This window comes from Pleurodeles waltl, chromosome 7 (genome assembly GCF_031143425.1).
Source record: "Pleurodeles waltl isolate 20211129_DDA chromosome 7, aPleWal1.hap1.20221129, whole genome shotgun sequence".
Classification (NCBI taxonomy): domain Eukaryota; kingdom Metazoa; phylum Chordata; class Amphibia; order Caudata; family Salamandridae; genus Pleurodeles; species Pleurodeles waltl.
In genome coordinates, this window is record NC_090446.1 from 1532451256 (window position 1) to 1532473055 (window position 21800).

General features: G+C 47.9%; 1 protein-coding gene across 5 annotated transcripts in view; it reads left to right on the forward strand.

Annotated features, from left to right (window-relative positions):
* The window catches only part of CIC (capicua transcriptional repressor), a 410013-nt gene that overhangs the window by 276373 nt on the left and 111840 nt on the right, over positions 1-21800 (forward strand). For 4 of the 5 annotated variants that reach the window (XM_069201390.1, XM_069201393.1, XM_069201391.1 and 1 more), the window contains one exon: positions 3323-3700. The exons of the other annotated variant lie outside the window; for it this stretch is intronic. In XM_069201390.1, coding sequence (XP_069057491.1) covers positions 3323-3700 — 378 coding nt within the window. The remainder of the gene's footprint in view (positions 1-3322; positions 3701-21800) is intronic. 5 annotated transcript variants of the gene reach the window in all.

Genomic DNA, 21800 nt, shown 5'->3' on the forward strand with positions numbered 1-21800 from the left:
ACAAAAATCTAACCTGGCTTTCTCTTCCATTAAAATACACCTTGCAGCAATATCTGCATACCTGCAGACTACCTATTCAACTTCCCTATATAAGATACCAGTCATTAAAGCATTCATGGAGGGCCTTAGGAGAATTATACCACCAAGAACACCACCTGTTCCTTCATGGAACCTAAATGTTGTCCTAACTAGACTTATGGGTCCACCTTTTGAACCCATGCACTCCTGCGAAATACAGTTCCTAACCTGGAAGGTGGCATTTCTCATCGCCATTACTTCCCTAAGAAGAGTAAGCGAGATTCAGGCGTTTACAATACAGGAACCTTTTATACAACTACACAAAAATAAGGTCGTCCTAAGGACCAATCCTAAATTTTTGCCAAAGGTTATTTCACCGTTCCATCTAAATCAAACAGTGGAACTTCCAGTGTTCTTTCCACAGCCAGATACCGTAGCTGAAAGGGCACTACATACATTAGATGTCAAAAGAGCATTGATGTATTACATTGACAGATCAAAAAACATCAGAAAGACTAAACAACTATTTATTGCATTTCAAAAACCTCATGCAGGAAACCCAATATCAAAACAAGGTATAGCCAGATGGATAGTTAAATGCATCCAAATCTGCTACCTTAAAGCTAAACGACAGCTGCCCATTACACCAAGGGCACACTCAACCAGAAAGAAAGGTGCTACCATGGCCTTTCTAGGAAACATCCCAATGCAAGAAATATGTAAGGCAGCCACATGGTCTACGCCTCACACATTCACCAAGCACTACTGTGTAGACGTGTTATCCGCACAACAAGCCACAGTAGGTCAAGCCGTACTAAGAACATTATTTCAGACTACTTCCACTCCTACAGGCTGATCCACCGCTTTTGGGGAGATAACTACTTACTAGTCTATGCAAAACATGCGTATCTACAGCGACAGATGCCATCGAACTGAAAATGTCACTTACCCAGTGTACATCTGTTCGTGGCATCAGTCGCAGTAGATTCGCATGTGCCCACCCGCCTCCCCGGGAGCCTGTAGCAGTTTGGAAGTTACCTTCAACTATTTATATATGTATCATCTCAACCTTAAATAGGTGCATACTTAGTCACTCCATTGCATGGGCACTATTACTACAATTCAACTCCTACCTCACCCTCTGCGGGGAAAAACAATCGAAGATGGAGTCGACGCCCATGCGCAATGGAGACAAAAGGAGGAGTCACTCGGTCCCGTGACTCGAAAGACTTCTTCGAAGAAAAACAACTTGTAACACTCCGGCCCAACACCAGATGGCGAGCTATTGCAAAACATGCGAATTTACTGCGACTGATGCCACGAACAGATGTACACTGGGTAAGTGACATTTTCAATACAGAGCCAACTTCCTACAAGCAGGAATCAGAGAGTGAACCTCTTCCTGGGCTCCTCTCAAATGACTCTAAATATGGGTCAGTTGATGGAGTTGTCTATTCAGACTCCCTCACTGCCCAACAGCAAGCTGACTGCAAGCAAGTCCTACAGCAGTATGCTGGGCTCTTCTCTTTGACCCCTGGTCAGACTCACCTGTGTACACAGGAGACAGTTTACCTGTCAAAACAAAAATATACAGACAGTCTGACCAAGTCAAAGATAGCATCAAAGTGAAAATCCACAAGATGCTGAATTCAGGAGGTATGGAACCCTCTGACAGCCCCTGGGCTAGCCAAGTGGTCTCAGCCCCCAAGCCTCATCCTCCGGTTTGAAAGAAAGAAATGACGCTCTGTCTGGACTACAGAGCTCTCAGCTCTGTCACCAAGACAGATGCTCACCCCATACCCAGGGCTAATGAGCTGATAGACAAATGAGGTGCAGTAAAGTTCCTCAGTACCTTTGACTTGACTGCAGGGTACTGGCAGGTTCACACAGCACCAGAAGCAAAAGAAAATAGAGCATCCTCCACACCCGATGGGCATTATCAGTTCACTTTTACGCCCCTTGGTTTAAAGAATGCCCCTGCCACCTTCCAAATGGTGGTGAATCAAGTGCTTGCTGTGGTCCGGTCTCTGAAGAAGTTGAGACCATACTTGTTTGGTACTCACTTCATTGTTCAAACTGACCACAGACCTCTACAATGGCATATGCAGATAAAAGGTGGGAACCCTAAACCTTTGAGTTGGTCCATCTCCATACAGGGAATGGACTTTACAGTGGAACATAGACCTGGGACTGCCCATGCCAATGCAGTTGGATTTTCCAGGTTCTTCCGCTTAGACAATGAAGACTGTCTTCAGAAAGGTTAGTCTCATCCTGAGTGGAACACGGCTCCTAACTAGCTAAATTTCCCACCTGTCCTGGCGCCAAATGGGCCCTGGGCAGGGGAGTGGTATCTCCACTGCCTGGGGAAGCTGGGGTCACATAACAAAGGTGGCAGAGGCCTTTGATGACTCCTACCTTGATATGCTGATAACTAGCCATCCTGCTTGAGGGAGGTGGTAACACCTCTGCGCAGAGCAGGCTTTGTTTCTGATCTCTGAGAGTGTAGGATGTCACCTATAGGAGGTCATCTGTTGTGACAGGCTGGTCAGGACCGGTCAGCCAGCACACTAGTAGTTGGTACGTTTTCAGGGGGCATCTCTAAAAATGTGTGCAAGTATTAATAAATCCATCACTGCAGTCAGTGTGGGTTTATTAATACAAGACGTTTGGTACCAAAGATCTGGGGTTTGAGTGAAGCCATGTAGCTGGGGAATTCACAATTACCAGGGTCCCGAGTATGTTCTTAAAATTGCTTCCCTATTCACTTTTAATTCTTAAGATTTGACTTAGACATCACAAGGGCATATCTGCTGATGTAATATAGTGCACCCTGCGTTAGGGCTGTAAGGGTGACTTACCTATACTGCATGCAGTGTCTTTGGACATGGCTCAACAGTTGATGAGGTGTTTTTCTGAAAAGTGTTGATAATTTTGGCGAGCACAGTCCTTTGTGAAAGTAATGGGACAGGTTTCAGAAGTGTATTGGATACTAGCCATAGCCTATATGATAATCTTACTGTCCCCTGGAAAGACAGGCTTCACGTTTCAACTCAAAGGCTGGTGCAGAGACGGCCCTGGCCTCAGCGGTGGAGATTGTGACGTGTGGGTGTTGTACGTCCTAGAAATTGTAATGGGATGGAGGATAGTTTATTCACTAAGATAATGCAATTTTTTAGAGTCTTCAAGGAACTTTACAACCCAGTCATACTTGTTCATATCTTGTTATGTCTGCTCTCACCTGCCTGACTCATCTGATGAAGGTTAGAGGTTTCGGATCTTAGTGTTCTTGTCTGCTCTGTTTCAGGTCAGGCTCCTCTGCTGGCATCAGGACATGTGGGATTATCTCCTATCCCAAGCCCTCAGCTTACGCCAGCTTGCACTAACCAGGTCATTGCTGCCATTTATCCCAGTGCTGGCATCCCTGGCACCACTGCTCTGACTGCCACTAGCCAGACGCCAGCCCAGAGCCTTGTCTACACTGTGGCCAGCAGCACACCTACCGCCATCCTTCCAAAAGTCATTACATCAACCGCACAGGTGATCCCCACATCAGTGAACGCAGGACATCCATCCTTGGCATCTGCCAGCTCAGCATCTGCCGGTATTGTTATCTCTGGGTGTGCAGGGCCCCAGACTCCAGTGCCCACCACCTGCCATTCAGGGCAATATCCATCAGTGACAGGTAAGGAGCACCCTAAAAGAGCGCAGCACAAATCAAAATGTGTGCATTGACCACAGGTGCATTGTAGTGCACAGCTAATGCCGTAATGCGCTATTTTATTTTGTTAATGCAGTGATGTCAGTAGATACGCATTTGAGTATTACTGTATAGTCTAAGCGTCATCAGTACCAGTCTCTCATTCTAGGCTCAGCTGTCATGTAGAGGTAATAAGTACAGTACACAATAAATGAAGTGTTCAGTGTGGAATACTAGTGCAGTGTTTGCTCTCTGTTGTGGATGGTTTTGTATTGTTCTAGCAAGTGTAGCTATAGATGACATGCCTTGCACACTCCTGCCATCTAGTATTTTGTGTGGATGTTGCAATCTGCTTTTTCTACAGAGTATAAGGTCAGTTTCTGTAACTTGAGCTCCTTTCCAGAAACCAAAAAGACCCCACCTCAGATTGCCCGTGTCCCCCGTGACTCGACTACAAGGAAGAACAGTCTAGAGAAGCAAGTTGTAGACCTCTGCCCAGGACACAGACTACATCAAAGACTCCAACACCTCTGACACCATTAAGAACTGACCCTCTGGGAGTTGGCTTCAAGCAGAATCTTGAGTCTAGCCTCAGCACCTCTCCCAAGGGAGTCTGGCTTTGTTGCCCAAAGGAATGCCAAAGAGGCCCCTAGGTTTTTATTTGCTTTCTCCGTGTACTCAGCCATTCTGGAACCAAGGTCCAATCCACAATGTCTTGTTTGGGCTTGTCGAGAGGCATCTCTCAGTCTTCCCTCACTAGACTCAGTGGTCCCCTAACAGGGTGGCCAAAAAAGGTTCACAGGGACTGAAACCCACTCCCTTTTGAAGCACCTCTGTGTGTGTGAAAAGCAGGCATGCCAGAAGGACATCCCATCTCCTAATTATTTCAGAGAGTCCAATGTTCTTAATTCTTCATGGTCTTGTTGAAATCTCAACTAGGCCGTTTGTTTGTGAGTGGTATGGGGTAGTGAACTTATAAGTCACTTCACATTGCTTTAAGATAAGCAGACATCTACCTCTGTCTGAAACCGCCTCCTCAGGGAGGCTCACTCAAGTAAAAATACTGATGAGGCCTCTGGCAACTGCACGAGCAGTGGCATTCCTAAGGAGAATTGCTTCATGGTACCTGGTGGCATGATCCACAAACACCAATATAAGTTATGCTGAGGACCAAGGGGACTAACTATGTCCATCTCCTACCCTTTCAAAGGGAACCCCCACCACTGAAAGTGGAATTAAGGAATCCCTTGGTTTGCTACCCTTCTTGCCATTGGCTGGGACATACTTGGCCAGTGGAAATAGTTGACTAACCTACACCAGGTTTTTGTCTGGCCAAAACGATCAACTAAGAGGATGTCATGGGCCAATGTGGGTAAGGACGCCCTGTGAGGTACCACCGCTCTCCTAGTGACACCAGGTTTGGGGTCCCTGCCTTCAGTATGAAGAAGTCCCTCCTCCCAGTAGGTCCTGTGGAAGCCACTGACGTCTCCCTTCTCCTGGTCGGCTGCTTGCTGTCTCAGGCTTTCAAGAGTGGGAACGGCCCTCTGTGCCTCGCAGGGTCCCCTGGGCCCAGGAGTTCTGCTATGTAAGGCCCGAGTTCCTGAGGCTCAGTTCCCTTAGTGACTGACAGGTCTTGTCCGTGAGGAGAGGGGACCTGAACTTGTCTCCTCAGTAGTGTCCAATTGTAAGGGGACACTATGCAGATAGTCCATGCGACCCTTACTGGTTTACAGGGGTTAAAAGTAATAATCCCAAATGCTTTCTTTTGTGGTAGTGTGGGCAAGCGGTTTAGGCGTGTTAGAGGACAGAGTTAAGCTTTTTTGGCACACACAGAGCAAGTAAGCGAGTCACACACTCTATAAGGAAATCCGACACCATTTTTTAAAAATAACACAGATATTTCTATGAATTTAGACACCAAGATCATCGAATGAGGTAAGTTATTCGTTTTTAAGTCCCAATAAAATACATTTGTACTGTGGGCTTCAAGAAGTAACATTATCCTATGGGGATTAACCATATAGTGCATAGGGTCACTTAGCAATGACTTAAAGGATTGTTCTCCTGGACTTAAGGTGAGTATGGGGCAAAGTCCAAGGCACTCGGGTGGCACTGGGGTGTCTGGGTACAGAGGTGTGTTTCAGCATCAGGTGCCCCCTTCACTTCAATGGAGAATGGTCCTGTGGAAATGCAGGGACACCGTTGATCCTCTCGAACTTGGGCTGGGGGGGCTTGTGTGCACTAATGCTTTGTCTTGCGGGGTCGCGCTGCTGGATACTCTTGCAGTTCTTGGTCCCTGCAGAAAGAGGCTGTAGGCAGTGACTAGGGCACCAGTCTGGCTCAACCCAAGGGTGGCCACAGTTTTTTTTTTTTTTTTTTTTTTTTTTTTTTTAGGGTTGTAGGACCCTGTTGGCCCGTCGCTTTCCACCGAATTGGGCTGTGGGGCTCGGGTGCAGTGATGCTTTGAGGTTTCTGGTTGTGGCGGTCAGAGCCTCAACAGTAGGTCTGCTTTTGTGCTGTTGAAGTTCCAATTTGACCACCAACGAGCCTTGGTTGCTGCATGGGGTCCAGTACCCCAGGTATAGATGTAGGGAGACTCCGGAAGGGGTCAGCGTCTCTTGACTTTGGTGAAGTGAAGTGGCTGACCACCAGACAATCTTCTAGCTCGTTGCTCCCCCAGTAGGCCAACAGGTCAGAGTACCGGACTTTGCCAGGGGTGCCTGCAGATGCAGGGGAGCAGCTCCTCTCCTCCAAGAGTTGTGGAGAAGCTGTCTAGTTCTTTGCGAACTTGGTCCAAGATATGGTCGAAGTGCAAGCAGCCTGGCAGGGTGTTGCACCAATCTTCGGTGCAGGCCTTCATTTCTCGCTCTCTTCGGTCCTTCTTCTTTGTTCCGCAGTTCCCAGTAGTCGAATCTGCGTTCTTGGTGTCAGGGGGCCACCAAAATACTCAAGTTAGAGGCATTAAGAGGGGTGTAGGATAGTAGCCAAAGGGCTACTTACCCCCAGGGTGATTACACCATCTGTATGACCACTTCCTGTGGGGAGTGGGCATAACTCTGACCAAGAGTTCCTAGTTTCAACAACCGCCTTCCTTAATTGTCCACTTCAGGCCACCCGCCTTAGCGGTGCAATCAGCCTGTAAGTGTGAGGCGCCTCTGAGTGAAGGAAGCTGGCTCTGTATATCCTATGCCAAAATGAGATAGTGTGCACAGGGCCCAGGGGTTCACCCGGGGCTTAACAGAGGCTTAAGTAGATAATATTAATGTTTTATTTTGTGGTAGTGTGGTCGAGCAGTTAGGATTATCAGAGGGTAGTGCAAAGCATTTGTTGTACACACACAGTCAAGAAATGAGACACACGCTTAATGACTAACTCCAGGCCAATGTTTTTATATAGCAGAAATATACTTTACTTTATTTTTAAAACAGATGTAAGTAGGTATCAAGCATATATATCAAATGTACTTTGTTTAGGTTTTGCAGATAAGTTTACAAGTAATTAACACTTTTCAATTTTCAAAGTTGACACAGTGCAGTTTATCATAGGAACTAATGCAGTCGTAGAGGAAGAAAAGTGTTAGCACAGTTGACGGGTAAGTACTCGATTTACAATCCCAGTCTTCGGGGGGTTAGGATGTCCACGGCTCAGAGTTCCAAGTTTACCACAGAAGGTCCACCTCACTGTCTTCGTGGAGCGAGAAATCCCTGCAGGAAGACCCCCATTGACCGTGTCACATCCACAGCATCCTTGGAGCATCTCCAGCATCCTTCATCCCTTGCATGAGGACCACTCTGTGGGAATCTATTGCAATTTGGATAATGTGCCTGGAACTGCTGGATTTAGGAAAGTCACCCCCCCTTTTTGGATGGTATTCAACGCAATTTTGACAAAGTGCACTAGGTTCCTGCTAACCCAGTCCCCAGTGCTGGATCTCCTTCCCTAAAACTGTACAGTCATTCTCCAGTTGGCAATAACTTTGGCACCCCTGTACGTCCCTAGAAAATGGTGGTCTCTGGTACCTAGCACATGGGTACCAAAGAGGGTCCCCAGGGACTACAGCATGTATTGTGCCACCCTCGGGGACCGCTCACGACATGGCACACAGCCTGTGTGTCTTGTCTCCCAAACACTGCATGCAATATATGTAAGTCACCCCTACAGCAGGCCTTACAGCCCTAAGGCAGGGTGCATTATATTACTTGTGAGGACATATCTGCAAGAGCAGTTATGCCCCTGCTTTGTAGTTATCGATTCTTAGACATAGTGAGTGAACATGGAAGCCATTTTAAGTACAGGTGCTGGACACTGGTTAATATGAGGTTCGGTGGCATGTGTAACTGCAGATACACATGTTGTGCATAGTCCGCCGTCTGGTGTTGGGTCGGAGTGTTACAAGTTGTTTTTGTTCGAAGAAGTCTTTTCGAGTCCCGAGACCGAGGGACTCCTCCTCCTTTGTTCCATTGCGCATGGGCGTCGACTCCATGTTAGATTGGTTTTTTTTCCGCCATCGGGTTCGGACGTGTTCCTTTTCGCTCCGGGTTTCGGGACGGAAAGATAGTCTTAACTTCGGAAAACTACGTCGGTATTTTTTCGCTCGGGATCGGGTAAGAATAGAATCGACACCGAATCGTGAAGAGCTCCGGTAGCCCTTCGGGGTAATTTCGATCCCCCGTCGGGGCTGGTCGGCCCGACCGCGTGTAACATCGACACTGATGGAACGGACCCCGTTCCGATTCTGTCCTAAATGCCACAATAAATATCCATATACAGACCAACATTTGGTCTGTAACTTGTGCCTGTCGCCCGAGCACAAGGAAGAAACGTGTGAGGCCTGTCGTGCGTTTCGGTCCCGAAAAACGCTCCGTGACCGGCGAGCCAGAAGATTGCAGATGGCGTCCACGCCGACAGGACACCGAGAGTTCGAGGGACAAGGAGAAGAAGAGGAAGCCTTCTCCATCCATGAATCGGACTCGGAGGAATTCGACGTCGAAGAAACCGTGAGTAAGACGTCGAAGCAAGCACCACACAAGAAAACAGACAAGGCCTAGGGGACGCCACTGCCAACAGGCCATGGCTCAACCCATAAAGTAGGTGACCGTCCATCGGCACCGAAAAAGGCCGAACTGGTGCCGAGATCGTCCGACTCGGGTCGAGACACAGGCACGCAGCAATCTCGGGACCGAGAAAGTGCTGCCGAAAAAGATCGACGCCGAGACAGCGGAACCGAAGCTGCTCGGCGCAGAGACAGCGGCACCGAGGAAGATCGACGCCGAGAAAGTTCGACGCCGAAAAAGAAAAAATTCGCCTCGGAGCCGAAAACAAGCAGAGAGACAGTTTAGGTGCCAAAACGACCAGCAACCGAACCAACTGCCAGCTCATATACAGAGGAACAATCACTGTCCTCTCAAATGCGCAAACACAGATTTGAAGAAGAGTTACAGACCACTGATGTAGACCACACACAAAAACAGATCTTCATACAAAGTGGGACAGGGAAAATCAGCACTCTTCCCCCAATCAGGAGAAAAAGGAGACTCGAGTTCCAAACTCAAGAACAAACACCACAAAAAATGGTGAAGAAGGTAACTCCGCCACCCTCTCCTTCACCTGTAACTCACACATCACCGGCACAGACTCCGTCACATTCACCGGCTCATACCACCATGAGCCAAGATGACCAAGACGCTTGGGACCTATACGACGCCCCAGTATCAGACAATAGTCCTGAGTCGTACCCTACCAAGCCCTCGCCACCTGAGGACAGCACAGCGTATGCACAGGTGGTAGCTAGGGCAGCAGAGTTCCATAACGTGTCGTTACACGCAGAACCTGTCGAGGATGACTTCCTTTTCAACACCCTCTCCTCCACCCATAGCACCTACCAAAGCCTGCCTATGCTTCCAGGAATGCTAAGGCACGCAAAGCAGATCTTCAAAGAACCGGTCAAGGGTGGAGAAAAAATATAAAGCACCGCCCACGGACCCTGCTTTTATCACCTCACAACTGCCACCAGATTCAGTCGTGGTAGGGGCAGCTCGCAAGAGAGCCAACTCGCACACATCAGGCGAGGCACCACCTCCGGATAAAGAGAGCCGCAAGTTCGACGCAGCTGGGAAAAGGGTCGCAGTACAAGCTGCAAACCAGTGGCGCATCGCAAACTCTCAGGCGCTCCTAGCGTGATATGATAGAGCCCATTGGGACGAGATGCAGCATCTCATCGAGCATCTGCCCAAAGAATTTCAAAAACGGGCAAAACAAGTGATTGAGGAGGGACAAAACATCTCCAATAACCAAATACGCTCCTCTGTGGACGCAGCGGACACAGCTGCAAGAACAATAAATACCGCAGTAACCATAAGAAGGCATGCATGGTTGCGCACATCTGGCTTTAAACCGGAAATACAGCAAGCGGTGCTCAATATGCCGTTCAATGAACAGCAATTGTTTGGACCCGAAGTGGACACGGCAATTGAGAAATTGAAAAAGGACACTGACACAGCCAAGGCCATGGGCGCACTCTATTCCCCGCAGGGCAGAGGCACTTTCGGCACCTTCCGCAAAACAACTTTCAGAGGGGGGTTTCGGGGTCAAGCCACACAAGCCAGCACCTCACAATCAACACCGTCTACCTACCAGGGACAGTACCAAAGGGGAGGCTTTCGGGGCCAGTACAGAGGAGGACAATTCCCTAGAAACCGGGGAAAATTTCAAAGTCCAAAAACCCCTACAACCAAACAGTGACTCACAAGTCACTCAACCCCTTCACACAACACCAGTGGGGGGAAGACTAAGTCAGTTTTACAAATCCTGGGAGGAGATAACAACAGACACTTGGGTCTTAGCAATTATCCGACATGGTTATTGCATAGAATTTCTCCAACTCCCTCCAAATGTCCCACCAAAAACACAGAATATGTCAAAACAACATTTAGACCTTCTAGAACTAGAAGTTCAAGCATTACTACAAAAGGACGCAATAGAATTGGTACCATGTACACAAGTAAACACAGGAGTTTACTCACTGTACTTTCTAATACCAAAAAAGGACAAAACACGGAGACCAATCCTAGATCTCAGAACACTAAACACCTACATCAAATCAGAACACTTTCACATGGTCACGCTACAAGACGTGTTAACACTGCTAAAGCAACAAGACTACATGACAACCTTAGATCTAAAGGACGCGTATTTCCACATACCGATACATCCCTCGCACAGGAAATACCTAAGGTTCGTATTCAAGGGAATACATTACCAATTCAAAGTGTTGCCGTTCGGTATAACAACCGCACCAAGAGTATTCACAAAATGCCTAGCAGTAGTAGCTGCACACATCAGAAGGCAGCAAATACACGTATTCCCGTACCTAGACGATTGGCTAATCAAGACCAACTCCCTAACAAAGTGTTCACAACACACAGATTGTCATACAAACCCTCTACAAACTCGGTTTCTCCATCAACTACACAAAATCTCACATTCTGCCGTGCAAAACACAGCAATACTTAGGAGCGACAATCAACACAACAAAGGGAATAGCCACTCCAAGTCCACAAAGGGTTAAAAATGTTCACAAGGTTATACAAGCCATGTATCCAACACAAAAGATACAGGCAAAGACGGTATTAAAACTCCTAGGCATGATGTCCTCATGCATAGCCATTGTCCCAAACGCAAGACTGCACATGAGGCCCTTACAACAGTGCCTAGCATCACAGTGGTCACATGCACAGGGTCACCTTCTAGATCTGGTGTTGATAGACCGCCAAACATACATCTCGCTTCTATGGTGGAACAGTATAAATTTAAACAAAGGGCGGCCTTTCCAAGACCCAGTGCCACAATACGTGATAACAACAGATGCTTCCATGACAGGGTGGGGAGCACACCTCAATCAACACAGCATCCAAGGACAATGGGACGTACACCAAACAAAACTGCATATAAATCACCTCGAATTGTTAGCAGTATTCCTAGCGTTGAAAGCATTCCAACCCATCATAACCCACAAATACATTCTTGTCAAAACAGACAACATGACAACAATGTATTATCTAAACAAACAGGGGGGAACACACTCGACACAGCTGTGCCTCCTGGCACAAAAGATATGGCAATGGGCAATTCACAACCACATTCGCCTAATAGCACAATTTATTCCAGGGATCCAAAATCAACTAGCAGACAATCTCTCTCGAGATCACCAACAGGTCCACGAATGGGAGATTCACCCCCAAATTCTAAACACTTACTTCAAAATTTGGGGGACACCTCAAATAGACCTATTTGCAACAAAGGAGAACGCAAAATGCCAAAACTTCGCATCCAGGTACCCACACAGGCAGTCTCAAGGCAATGCTCTATGGATGAACTGGTCAGGGATATTTGCGTACGCTTTTCCCCCTCTCCCTCTCCTTCCATATCTAGTAAACAAATTGAGTCAAAACAAACTCAAACTCATACTAATAGCACCAACATGGGCAAGACAACCTTGGTACACTACACTACTAGACCTGTCAGTAGTACCCCATGTCAGGTTGCCCAACAGACCAGATCGGTTAACACAACACAAACAACAGATCAGGCATCCAAACCCAGCATCGCTGAATCTAGCAATCTGGCTCCTGAGATCCTAGAATTCGGACATTTAAACCTCACCCAAGAATGTATGGAAGTCATAAAACAAGCTAGAAGACCATCCACTAGACACTGCTATGCTAGCAAATGGAAAAGATTTGTTTGCTACTGCCATAATAATCAAGTTCAACCATTACATGCATCTCCAAAGGATGTAGTGGGATACTTACTACATTTACAGAAATCAAATCTAGCCTTCTCTTCCATAAAGATACACCTCGCAGCAATATCTGCATACCTGCAGATTACCCATTCAACTTCACTATTTAGGATACCTGTCATTAAAGCGTTTATGGAAGGCCTAAAAAGAATTATACCACCAAGAACACCACCTGTTCCTTCATGGAACCTCAACATCGTCTTAACAAGACTCATGGGCCCATCTTTTGAACCCATGCACTCATGCGAAATGCAATTCTTAACGTGGAAGGTTGCATTTCTCATTGCCATCACATCTCTAAGAAGAGTAAGTGAAATTCAGGCGTTTACTATACAAGAACCTTTTATTCAAATACACAAAAATAAAGTAGTCCTAAGAACCAATCCAAAATTTTTACCAAAAGTTATTTCGCCGTTCCACTTAAATCAAACGGTAGAACTACCAGTGTTCTTCCCACAGCCAGACTCAGTAGCTGAAAGGGCACTACATACATTAGACATCAGAAGAGCACTAATGTACTACATTGACAGAACAAAAGAAATTAGGAAAACAAAACAACTGTTTATTGCATTTAAAAAACCTCATACAGGAAACCCAATATCAAAACAGGGTATAGCCAGATGGATAGTTAAGTGCATCCAAACCTGCTACCTTAAAGCAAAGAGAGAACTGCCCATTACACCAAGGGCACATTCAACCAGAAAGAAAGGCGCTACCAGGGCCTTCCTAGGAAACATTCCAATGAACGAGATATGTAAGGCAGCCACATGGTCTACGCCTCACACATTTACTAAGCACTACTGTGTAGACGTGCTATCCGCACAACAAGCCACAGTAGGTCAAGCCGTACTAAGGACTTTATTTCAGACTACTTCCACTCCTACAGGCTGATCCACCGCTTTTGGGGAGATAACTGCTTACTAGTCTATGCACAACATGTGTATCTGCAGCTACACATGCCACCGAACGGAAAATGTCACTTACCCAGTGTACATCTGTTCGTGGCATTAGTCGCTGCAGATTCACATGTGCCCACCCGCCTCCCCGGGAGCCTGTAGCCGTTTGGAAGTTATCTTCAACATTTGTACATTTGTAAATATATTACTTAAACCTTAGTTGGTACATACTTATTCATTCCATTGCATGGGCACTATTACTAACATACACAACTCCTACCTCACCCTCTGCGGGGAAAACAATCTAACATGGAGTCGACGCCCATGCGCAATGGAACAAAAGAGGAGGAGTCCCTCGGTCTCGGGACTCGAAAAGACTTCTTCGAACAAAAACAACTTGTAACACTCCGACCCAACACCAGACGGCGGACTATGCACAACATGTGAATCTGCAGCGACTAATGCCACGAACAGATGTACACTGGGTAAGTGACATTTTCATTCCCCAGCTACATGATGGCTTCAATAAAAAAAAAAGGATGTTTGGTATTGGACATTTCGCATTAATCAACCCTCACTGATTCCAGTGATGGATTTATTAATACATGCACCGAGAGTGCATCTTAGATGTGCCCCCTGAAAATCCTACCAACTACTAGTTGTAGGAAAGCACCCTTTTTGACGTGGTTAGCCCCCACTTTGTGCCTGGTTTCTGATATGGCTTTGACTGTTAGTGCATTTGGTCCCTGCTGACCAGGTCCCCAGTGCCAGATCGCTTTCCCCAAAACCGTACAGTTGTTTTGCACAATTGGCAAACTGTTTAGCTACCACTGTAAGTCCCTAGTAAATGGTACCCCTGGCACCTAGGACTGGGGGTACTAAGGAAGGTCTCTGAGGGCTGCAGCACCAACTCTGCCACCCTAAGGGACCCCTCACCTAACCCACGCAGTGCTGCCATCACAGTATGCATGTGTTAGTGCAGGCTAAATTGAAAACATGACCTGTTACACACACCTGTGTGCCAGGCCCCCTGTCACTGCATGTGCCAGGTGGAAGTCACCCCTAAGGCTGGGTGCATCCATGCACATGTGAGGGCATATATGCGTGAGCAGATAAACTCCTGCTATGTCTCTGTCGATTCTGAGACATAGTAAGTGCACAGGGATGCCATTTTAAATACAAATGCATGTGGTGGACACTGGTCACTACATGTTCCCTGGCTACATGATGGCTTCTCCGAATCCTGGGATGTTTAGTATTAAACATCACAGAATAATGTACCCTCACTGACCCCAGTGATAGATTTATTTGTAAATGCACACAGAGGGCACCTTGGAGGTGCCCCTGAAAACCCACCCTGCTACTGGTGTGTTCGCTGTCTGGTCCAAACCATTGCAGCTACCCTAGACTGAGTTCTGGCACCGTGAGGTGAGGGCCAAAGCTCTCAGAGGCCCAGAACAAAGGCCTGCTCTGAGCGGAGGTGGTAACATCTCGGCCAGAGCACGATGGACATTCCAGGGTGGGGGGCTTCAAAGGCCTTGCTTCCTTTGAAATGCAACCCAGGTCTCTCCAGATGGCAGAGATGACTGACCCCCCTGTCCTGATCCCACTTTTGGTGGCAGCACAGGTGGGTAAATTAGGAGGAGTTCCCACTTCATGCCAGTCCCACCCCTAAGGTGGACGAGCTGAAGTGGACACTACTTTTTAAATTCCTCCATTTTGTTTGGCAGGAATTAGGCCACTAGAGTTAGGATTATGCCCACTTCCCAGCAGAAGTGGTCATAAGAAGGGTGTAGTCGCCCTAAAGGTAGTCAGCCCATTGGCTGCCGCCCAGCACTCCCTGTAACATCCCTGAATTGAGTATTTAGGTGGCAACCCTGAACCCTAGAATTTAGATCCTGTCTACCTATGAAGAAGAAGGACGAAGAAGAGTTGACCCTGCAGAAGAAGAGGAAGAAGAAGCAGCTGACCAGGTACCAACCCTTCCAGCTACCCTCATCTGACTCTGCACAAAAAGACTCGTCCTGCAGCTTCATGAAACCCAGGAAACCTGCCTTCTAAAAAGACTCAGGCTCCCGTGAGCAGCGGACCTGCTCAGCAACAAAGTAGCCAACAAGGACTCTGCAGCATAGAAACCCGACACCTAAAGCGACCTCTGCACTCAATGACCTCAGAAGTGCCAGCAGGGCTCCCAAGCTGTCCTGAGCCCGAGTCCATCCGAGTATCACCACTCCTGGACTCATCCAAGTCACCTGCAGCCCCTGCCTGCAGGCCCCCTGTAGGAAAGTGCCCTCTTTCTTGGCATGGTTATCCCTATTTTATGCCTGTTGTCATTGTATTTGACTGTGTTCACTGGGATCCTGCTAACCAGGGCCCCAGTGATTATGCTTTCTCCCTTCTAACTTGGTAACTGTACCTTTTTCTTCCCACAATTGGCATACTGCCCCCCCATGTAAGTCCCTAGTATATGGTACATAGGTACCCAGGGCATTGGGGTTCCAGGGGATCCCTATGGGCTGCAGCAGTTATTCTGCCACCTATAGGGAGCCCATACAAAGGGTTCTGGAGCCCTGCCATTGCAGTCTGCGTGAAACGGGTGCATGCACCCATTTTCACTACAGGTCACTGTAAGTCATCCCTGTGGTAGGCCCCCTCAGCCCGGAGGGCAGGGTGCAGGTACCTCTGTGTGAGGGCACCCCTGCACTAGCAGATGTGCCCCCACAAACTCCAGGCCTATCCTCCTGGACTTTGTTAGTGCAGTGATGCCATTTTACAATTGTACTGGACAAAGGGCACTACCTATGTCCAGCTACATAATGGTAACTCTGAACCTGGGCATGTTTGGTTTCAAACATGTCAGAATCATACCCAATACTGTTGCGAGTATTGGTAGTAGGATTTCATTCACTGTAAGGGCTCCTTAGAGGACCCCCCCCCCATTGCCACCACCAGTTTGACAGGGTTTTCGGGGCAGCCCAAGCTGCTACCACCCCTCAGGCAGGTTTCTGCCCTCCAGCTGCTTGATCTGATGAAGCCCAGGAAGGCAGAACAAAGGATTTCCTTTGGGAGAGGGAGGTAACACCCTCTCCATTTGGAAATAGGTGTGACTGGATTGGGGTAGCCTTGCCAAGCCACTGGTATGCTTTGAAGGGCACATTTGGTGCCCTCTGCATAAGCTAGCCAACACTGGTTGAGGGGCCCCCAGTCCCTGCTCTGGTGTGCTTTGAAGGGCACATTTGGTGCCCTCTGCATAAGCTAGCCAACACTGGTTGAGGGGCCCCCAGTCCCTGCTCTGGTGCAAAACTGGACAACGGAAAGGAGAGTGACTACTCCCCTGTCCATCACTACTCCAGGGGTGGTGCTCAGAGCTCCTCCAGAGGGTCCCTGCGTTCTGCCATCTTGTTTCCAAGGTTGGCAAGGAACTCTGGGTGTATCTGAGTTGCCAGGCGAGGCAGGTGATGTCAGAGCCACCTCCTGGTAGGTGCTTACCTGGCAAGGTTACCAGTCCCCCTTTCAGGGTCTCTCTCTTGGGTGGGTCCTCAGATTCGGCTTGCAAGACTCCAGCAGGATTCCTCTGCAACCTCCACTTTGACTTCTGGTCACTGGAACTGGAACTGCAACTGGACCCTCCAGAAACAGACAGCAGCTCTTCAGCCTACACCAGAAGGAAAAAGAATCTGCCTTGGAGTGAAGGAGTCACTCACCTGCATCCGCAGGCACCTGCTGCAACGACGACTGGATCCCCTCTCATCCTGAGTTGTGTGGATCCTGCATCACGGGTGGTGATCCGGAGTAGTCCTCTTGGTCGTCTCTGCCAGCGGTTCAAACTTTGGTGGAGGTAAGCCCTTGCCTTCCCACACAGGACTGTACCCCAGTGCACTGCGTCTCTTGCGACAGCCAATGCTTGTTTGCATCTCCTCCAAGGGATCTTCAGGCAATGTGTAGCTCCAGTTTCCAGCACTCCTTCCTGCGACGTACAGCCCTCTGTATGGTCCTCCTTCGTGGGATCCCTTTCTGTAGTGCTGCGTGGGCTTCTTCTGCGACTCCTGTATCCCCGTCCTGTGGGACTCCTGTGGGGGCTGCCTCTGCTTCTGTGGGCACTCTCTGACGCTGAGGGCCCTCTCTAACTCCCCTTCCTTGGTTGAGTCCTCCTGGGCCTTGCTGGTCCCCGGCAGCTACACTTTTTCACTAACTGCGAATTTGCCTTTGCCAAGGCTTGTTGATGGTATTCATGCACCGACACCGGTCTGCAATCTTCACTCCAGTATGTGACATCTTCTGCATCCATCAGGAACTCTTCTCCAGCTTCCGGGCTGCAATACTGACCTGTTCTTCCTCACCGTCGACCAACTCCTGCAGGTACAGCTGGGTGGATAGTAGCTCCTACTCCTCCTGGACTCCACTGTGACTTTTTGACTTGGTCCCCTCTCTCCACATGTCTTCTTCTTCAGGAAACCACTGCTAGTTTCTTGCGGTCTTGCCTGGGTGTCTTCTTTTCTGTTTTTTTCCTTCTTTTGGGTGGTCAGGGGAAAATCTAGTGATTTACTCCTACTTTCCTGGTCACTGGGAGGTACTGTGTTACTTATCTCTGTGGGTTTTCTAGTACTCTCAACTCCCTTCTACATATTCCAATTACCTAGGTGGGAGTCCTATGTTCGCATTTCATTTTTTTAGTATATGATTTGGGCTCCCTCTAGGTTCACTATTGGTTATTGCTATTTGCACTGTTTTCTAACCTTTTCTATGCCTATTTCCGATTGCAAGTATATATATTTAATGTATTACTTGCCTCCTATTGGAGGGATGCCCTCCTAGTATTTTGTGGTATTGTGTTCCAAAAATAACGTACCTTTATTTTTGTACAACTGAGTGTTTTCTTTCATGTGTGTGAGTACTGTGTGACTACAGTGGTATTGCATGAGCTTTGCACGTCTCCTAGATAAGCCTTGGCTGCTCATCCACAGCTACCCCTAGAGAGCCTGGCTTCTAGACACTGCCTACACTTCACTAAGAGGGGATACCTGGACCTGGAATAAGGTGCAAGTACCTCAGGTACCCACCACACACCAGGCCAGCTTCCTACACCCCCCCTCCCCAGCCTGATGGTGAGCGAAAACCCAACACTTACAGTAACCACTTCACCTGTGACCCCCGGACCCCAGCTGAGGTGGTTCATCGCTGCCAGCGACCTTCACTGGCTCCTGAGAGCATGAGTCCACCCCTGCCGGACTCCCTCACAACACCTGCAGTCTCAACTCACAGGACCCTCTAACCACGAGTGCTCCCAGACAGGAAAACCTGACACCAAAAGACACCCCGGCATCCATCGCCCTTAGACACAGAAGAAGAGGACCAAAGCTGCACCTACATCCCTGAGCACTACACGTCTACTACCTACCTGTTTGTTGTTCCCGACTGGCTTTCCAGCCTGAGCCTGCAGCCTGTTTGTCATGAGGTCAATCTCCCATAGGAAACCATTGGGCACACAATGCCTTACTGCACCCTGCCGCCCTAGTGCCACTTAATGTGGCCTTTTGGTGTGGTTGTGATCAGTGTCCAGTACTTACCTAAACTCCCTGAGATTGGCTTCCTAAGTCGTTGTTAACCCTATGTTTGTTGATCATTGTTTTTCCTCCATTGGATAACTTTGAGAGAACTTTGAAAATTGCACTGTCTATTTTTGAAATTGCAAAGTATTTATGCTTGAAAGTTTACTTACCTGATTACGTAGTTTTTGGTTTTAAAACATATGTAAAAAGAATTGTTATTTTTCTAAATTGGTCTCTGATTTATTCTTTAAGGGAGTGTCTCATTTATCGCCTCTGAGTACGACAAATGCTTATCAGTACTCTCTAATAAGCCTAACTGCTCGCCCACACTACCACAAATAGAGCATTAGTTCTATCTACTTTTGCCTCTGCAGTACCACTTCGGGATCCACCAGACTGCACAGTGCACTTCATTTCAGTGCACTATATAGAGCCAGCTTCCTACAATGGCCAGCACCAATTTTTTCCTGGTAATGGATGCAATTTTGAAATGAAAGTGCACTGGATTCCTGCAATCCGGGTCCCCAGTACCAGATCTCCTTCCCTTAAAGTGTGCAATTGTTCCCTAATAGGCAATAGCTTTGGCACCATTCACGACCCTAGCAAATGGTATCCCTGGTACCTGGGTCATGGGTACCAAAGAGGGTCCCGAAGGGCTACAGCGTGTATTGTGCCACCCTTAGAGAGCCCTCACCTAGAACATGCCTACTGCAATTGCAGGCTACATAGTGAAAACATAACATGGCAACACTGCATGCAATATCTGTAAGTCACCCCTGCAGCAGGCTTGGAAGCCCTAAGGCAGGGTGCATTATATTACATGTGTGGACATATCTGCCAGAGCAGATAGGCCCCAGCTATGTCTTTGTTGATTCATATTCATAGTAAATGATCAGGGTAGCCATTTTAAGTGCATATGCTGTACACTGGTCACTACAAGTTCCTCAGCTATATGATGGCTTCACCAAAACTAGGGATGTTTGGTATCAAACATCTCATATTAATAAACTTTTAGTGATTCCAGTGATTGATTTATTAATACTTGCACCCAGGAAAACAAACCAACTGCTAGTGTACTGGCTGACTAGTTTTAGCCATCCGGCCACCAACAGACATGTAACTGACCCCCAAGGGTGAGAGCCTCTACTCTCGGGTGGTCACGCAGAAAGCCTGCTCTGGCAGGGGTATTAAAACACCCCTGATGACCTGCAAATCTGCATTCCAAGGCAGGGGACTTCAAAGAACCCACCGCCCTTGGTATACAGATCTGACTTCCCTCAAGGAGATGCCAGCCCCCCCCCCCCCCCCACACACACACACCCTTTTGGTACTTGGACAGATGGAAAAATTAGTAGTCAGCGAGGCGTTTCCACCCCTCAGGTTAGTTTCACCCCCTAAGGTGAGCTGCCTGATGGCAGACCTTTAAATTTTGTGTCCACATCGTCGTGATGGCAGAACTAGGAACTCTGGGACAGGGTTATGCCCACTTCCTACAGGAAGTGGTCATATAGAGGGTGTAGTGACCCCAGGGGTAAGTAGCCAATTGGCTACTACCCTCCACTCCCCGAACACCCCTAAATTCTGTATTCAGAGGAGCCCCTGCCACCAGAAAATCAGATCCTGGTGACCTGAAAGTAGGAGGACACTAAAGAGAAGGAAAAGTGAGAACTGAAGACCTGTGACTGACTTGATGCCAACCCTGCCAGCCTGCCTTCTGACTACGACAATCGTGCCAAAGACGCTTCATCTCTGTAGCTGCATGTGCCTCCAAAAACTGGGAGGACTGCCAGGCTTCACTCAAGAACCAGGACCTTTTGTGGAACAGCAGAGCTGCTCCCCTACATCTTGCATGCAACCCAAGAAGAACTTAGAGGACCTTGGACCACCAAAACCCGACAACGGACAGCACCACTGCACCTGTGCCTCCTAGCCCAGGCTGAAATGGGCCAGTTGTGTCAGTGTGGTTCCCAAGCCCTCTAGAGATGAAACCCACCACGAGCTAGCCTACTGTGAACTTTCTCACTAGGCCAATTGTCTGTGTGCGTACTGCATATGTCTTACACTCCTCTATGATAAGCCTAAGGCTGCTCGACCACACTACCACCTAGAACAAGCCCCTGTCCACTCATAAGGAAACCCCTGGACTCTTTGCATGGTAATCCTCATTTTGTTGTACCATATAATGAGCCAGCTGTCTACACTGGAGGGCTGCTTCTTTTGTGAAGGTAGTGGTTTTTGAGGACCTTTACTGGCCCCCCTAACTAGCTCCTTGCTGGAGTTGGTCGCCCCAAGTACGTCTAACTGACTGCATTAACAATTACCCAAGTTTTCTTTGAAAACGGTTCTAAGTGTCGAATTTGTTGACTTTGCCAAGGCTTGTTCACTGTTGAGTGAAATTGCTTTGATTTACTATTGCTTGAAAATATTAATATCTCCGGAAGTGTCCGGTGGATCTTTTTCTTTCCAGTGTCTAATTTCTTATAGAAAAATATAGTCTGCTTTTATAAATTGGTGTCTAATTTCTTGAGCGTTGTGACAATTTCTCCTGCAGTTGTTTTGGTGCTGATTAAGTGCTGTGCACTTGTTCCTCTGTGTAAGCCTTGCTGCTTAGTTTCCCAGCCATGGTTGAGGTGAGTGTTTTACGGACAAATCCTACTGTACCTAATGGGGTTGGTAAGTGTGTTCCACGGTGAGCTCGCGCAACCACACCATATAATACACCCCATATACTCACCAGGAACCAAAGCTGGTCAGCTTTCAGGTGTCTCGCAACATATACTTGGGCAGGGTCTGTGATGTAAATTAGGTTCCTGGGCCCATCTTACACCTCCCCAATCCCT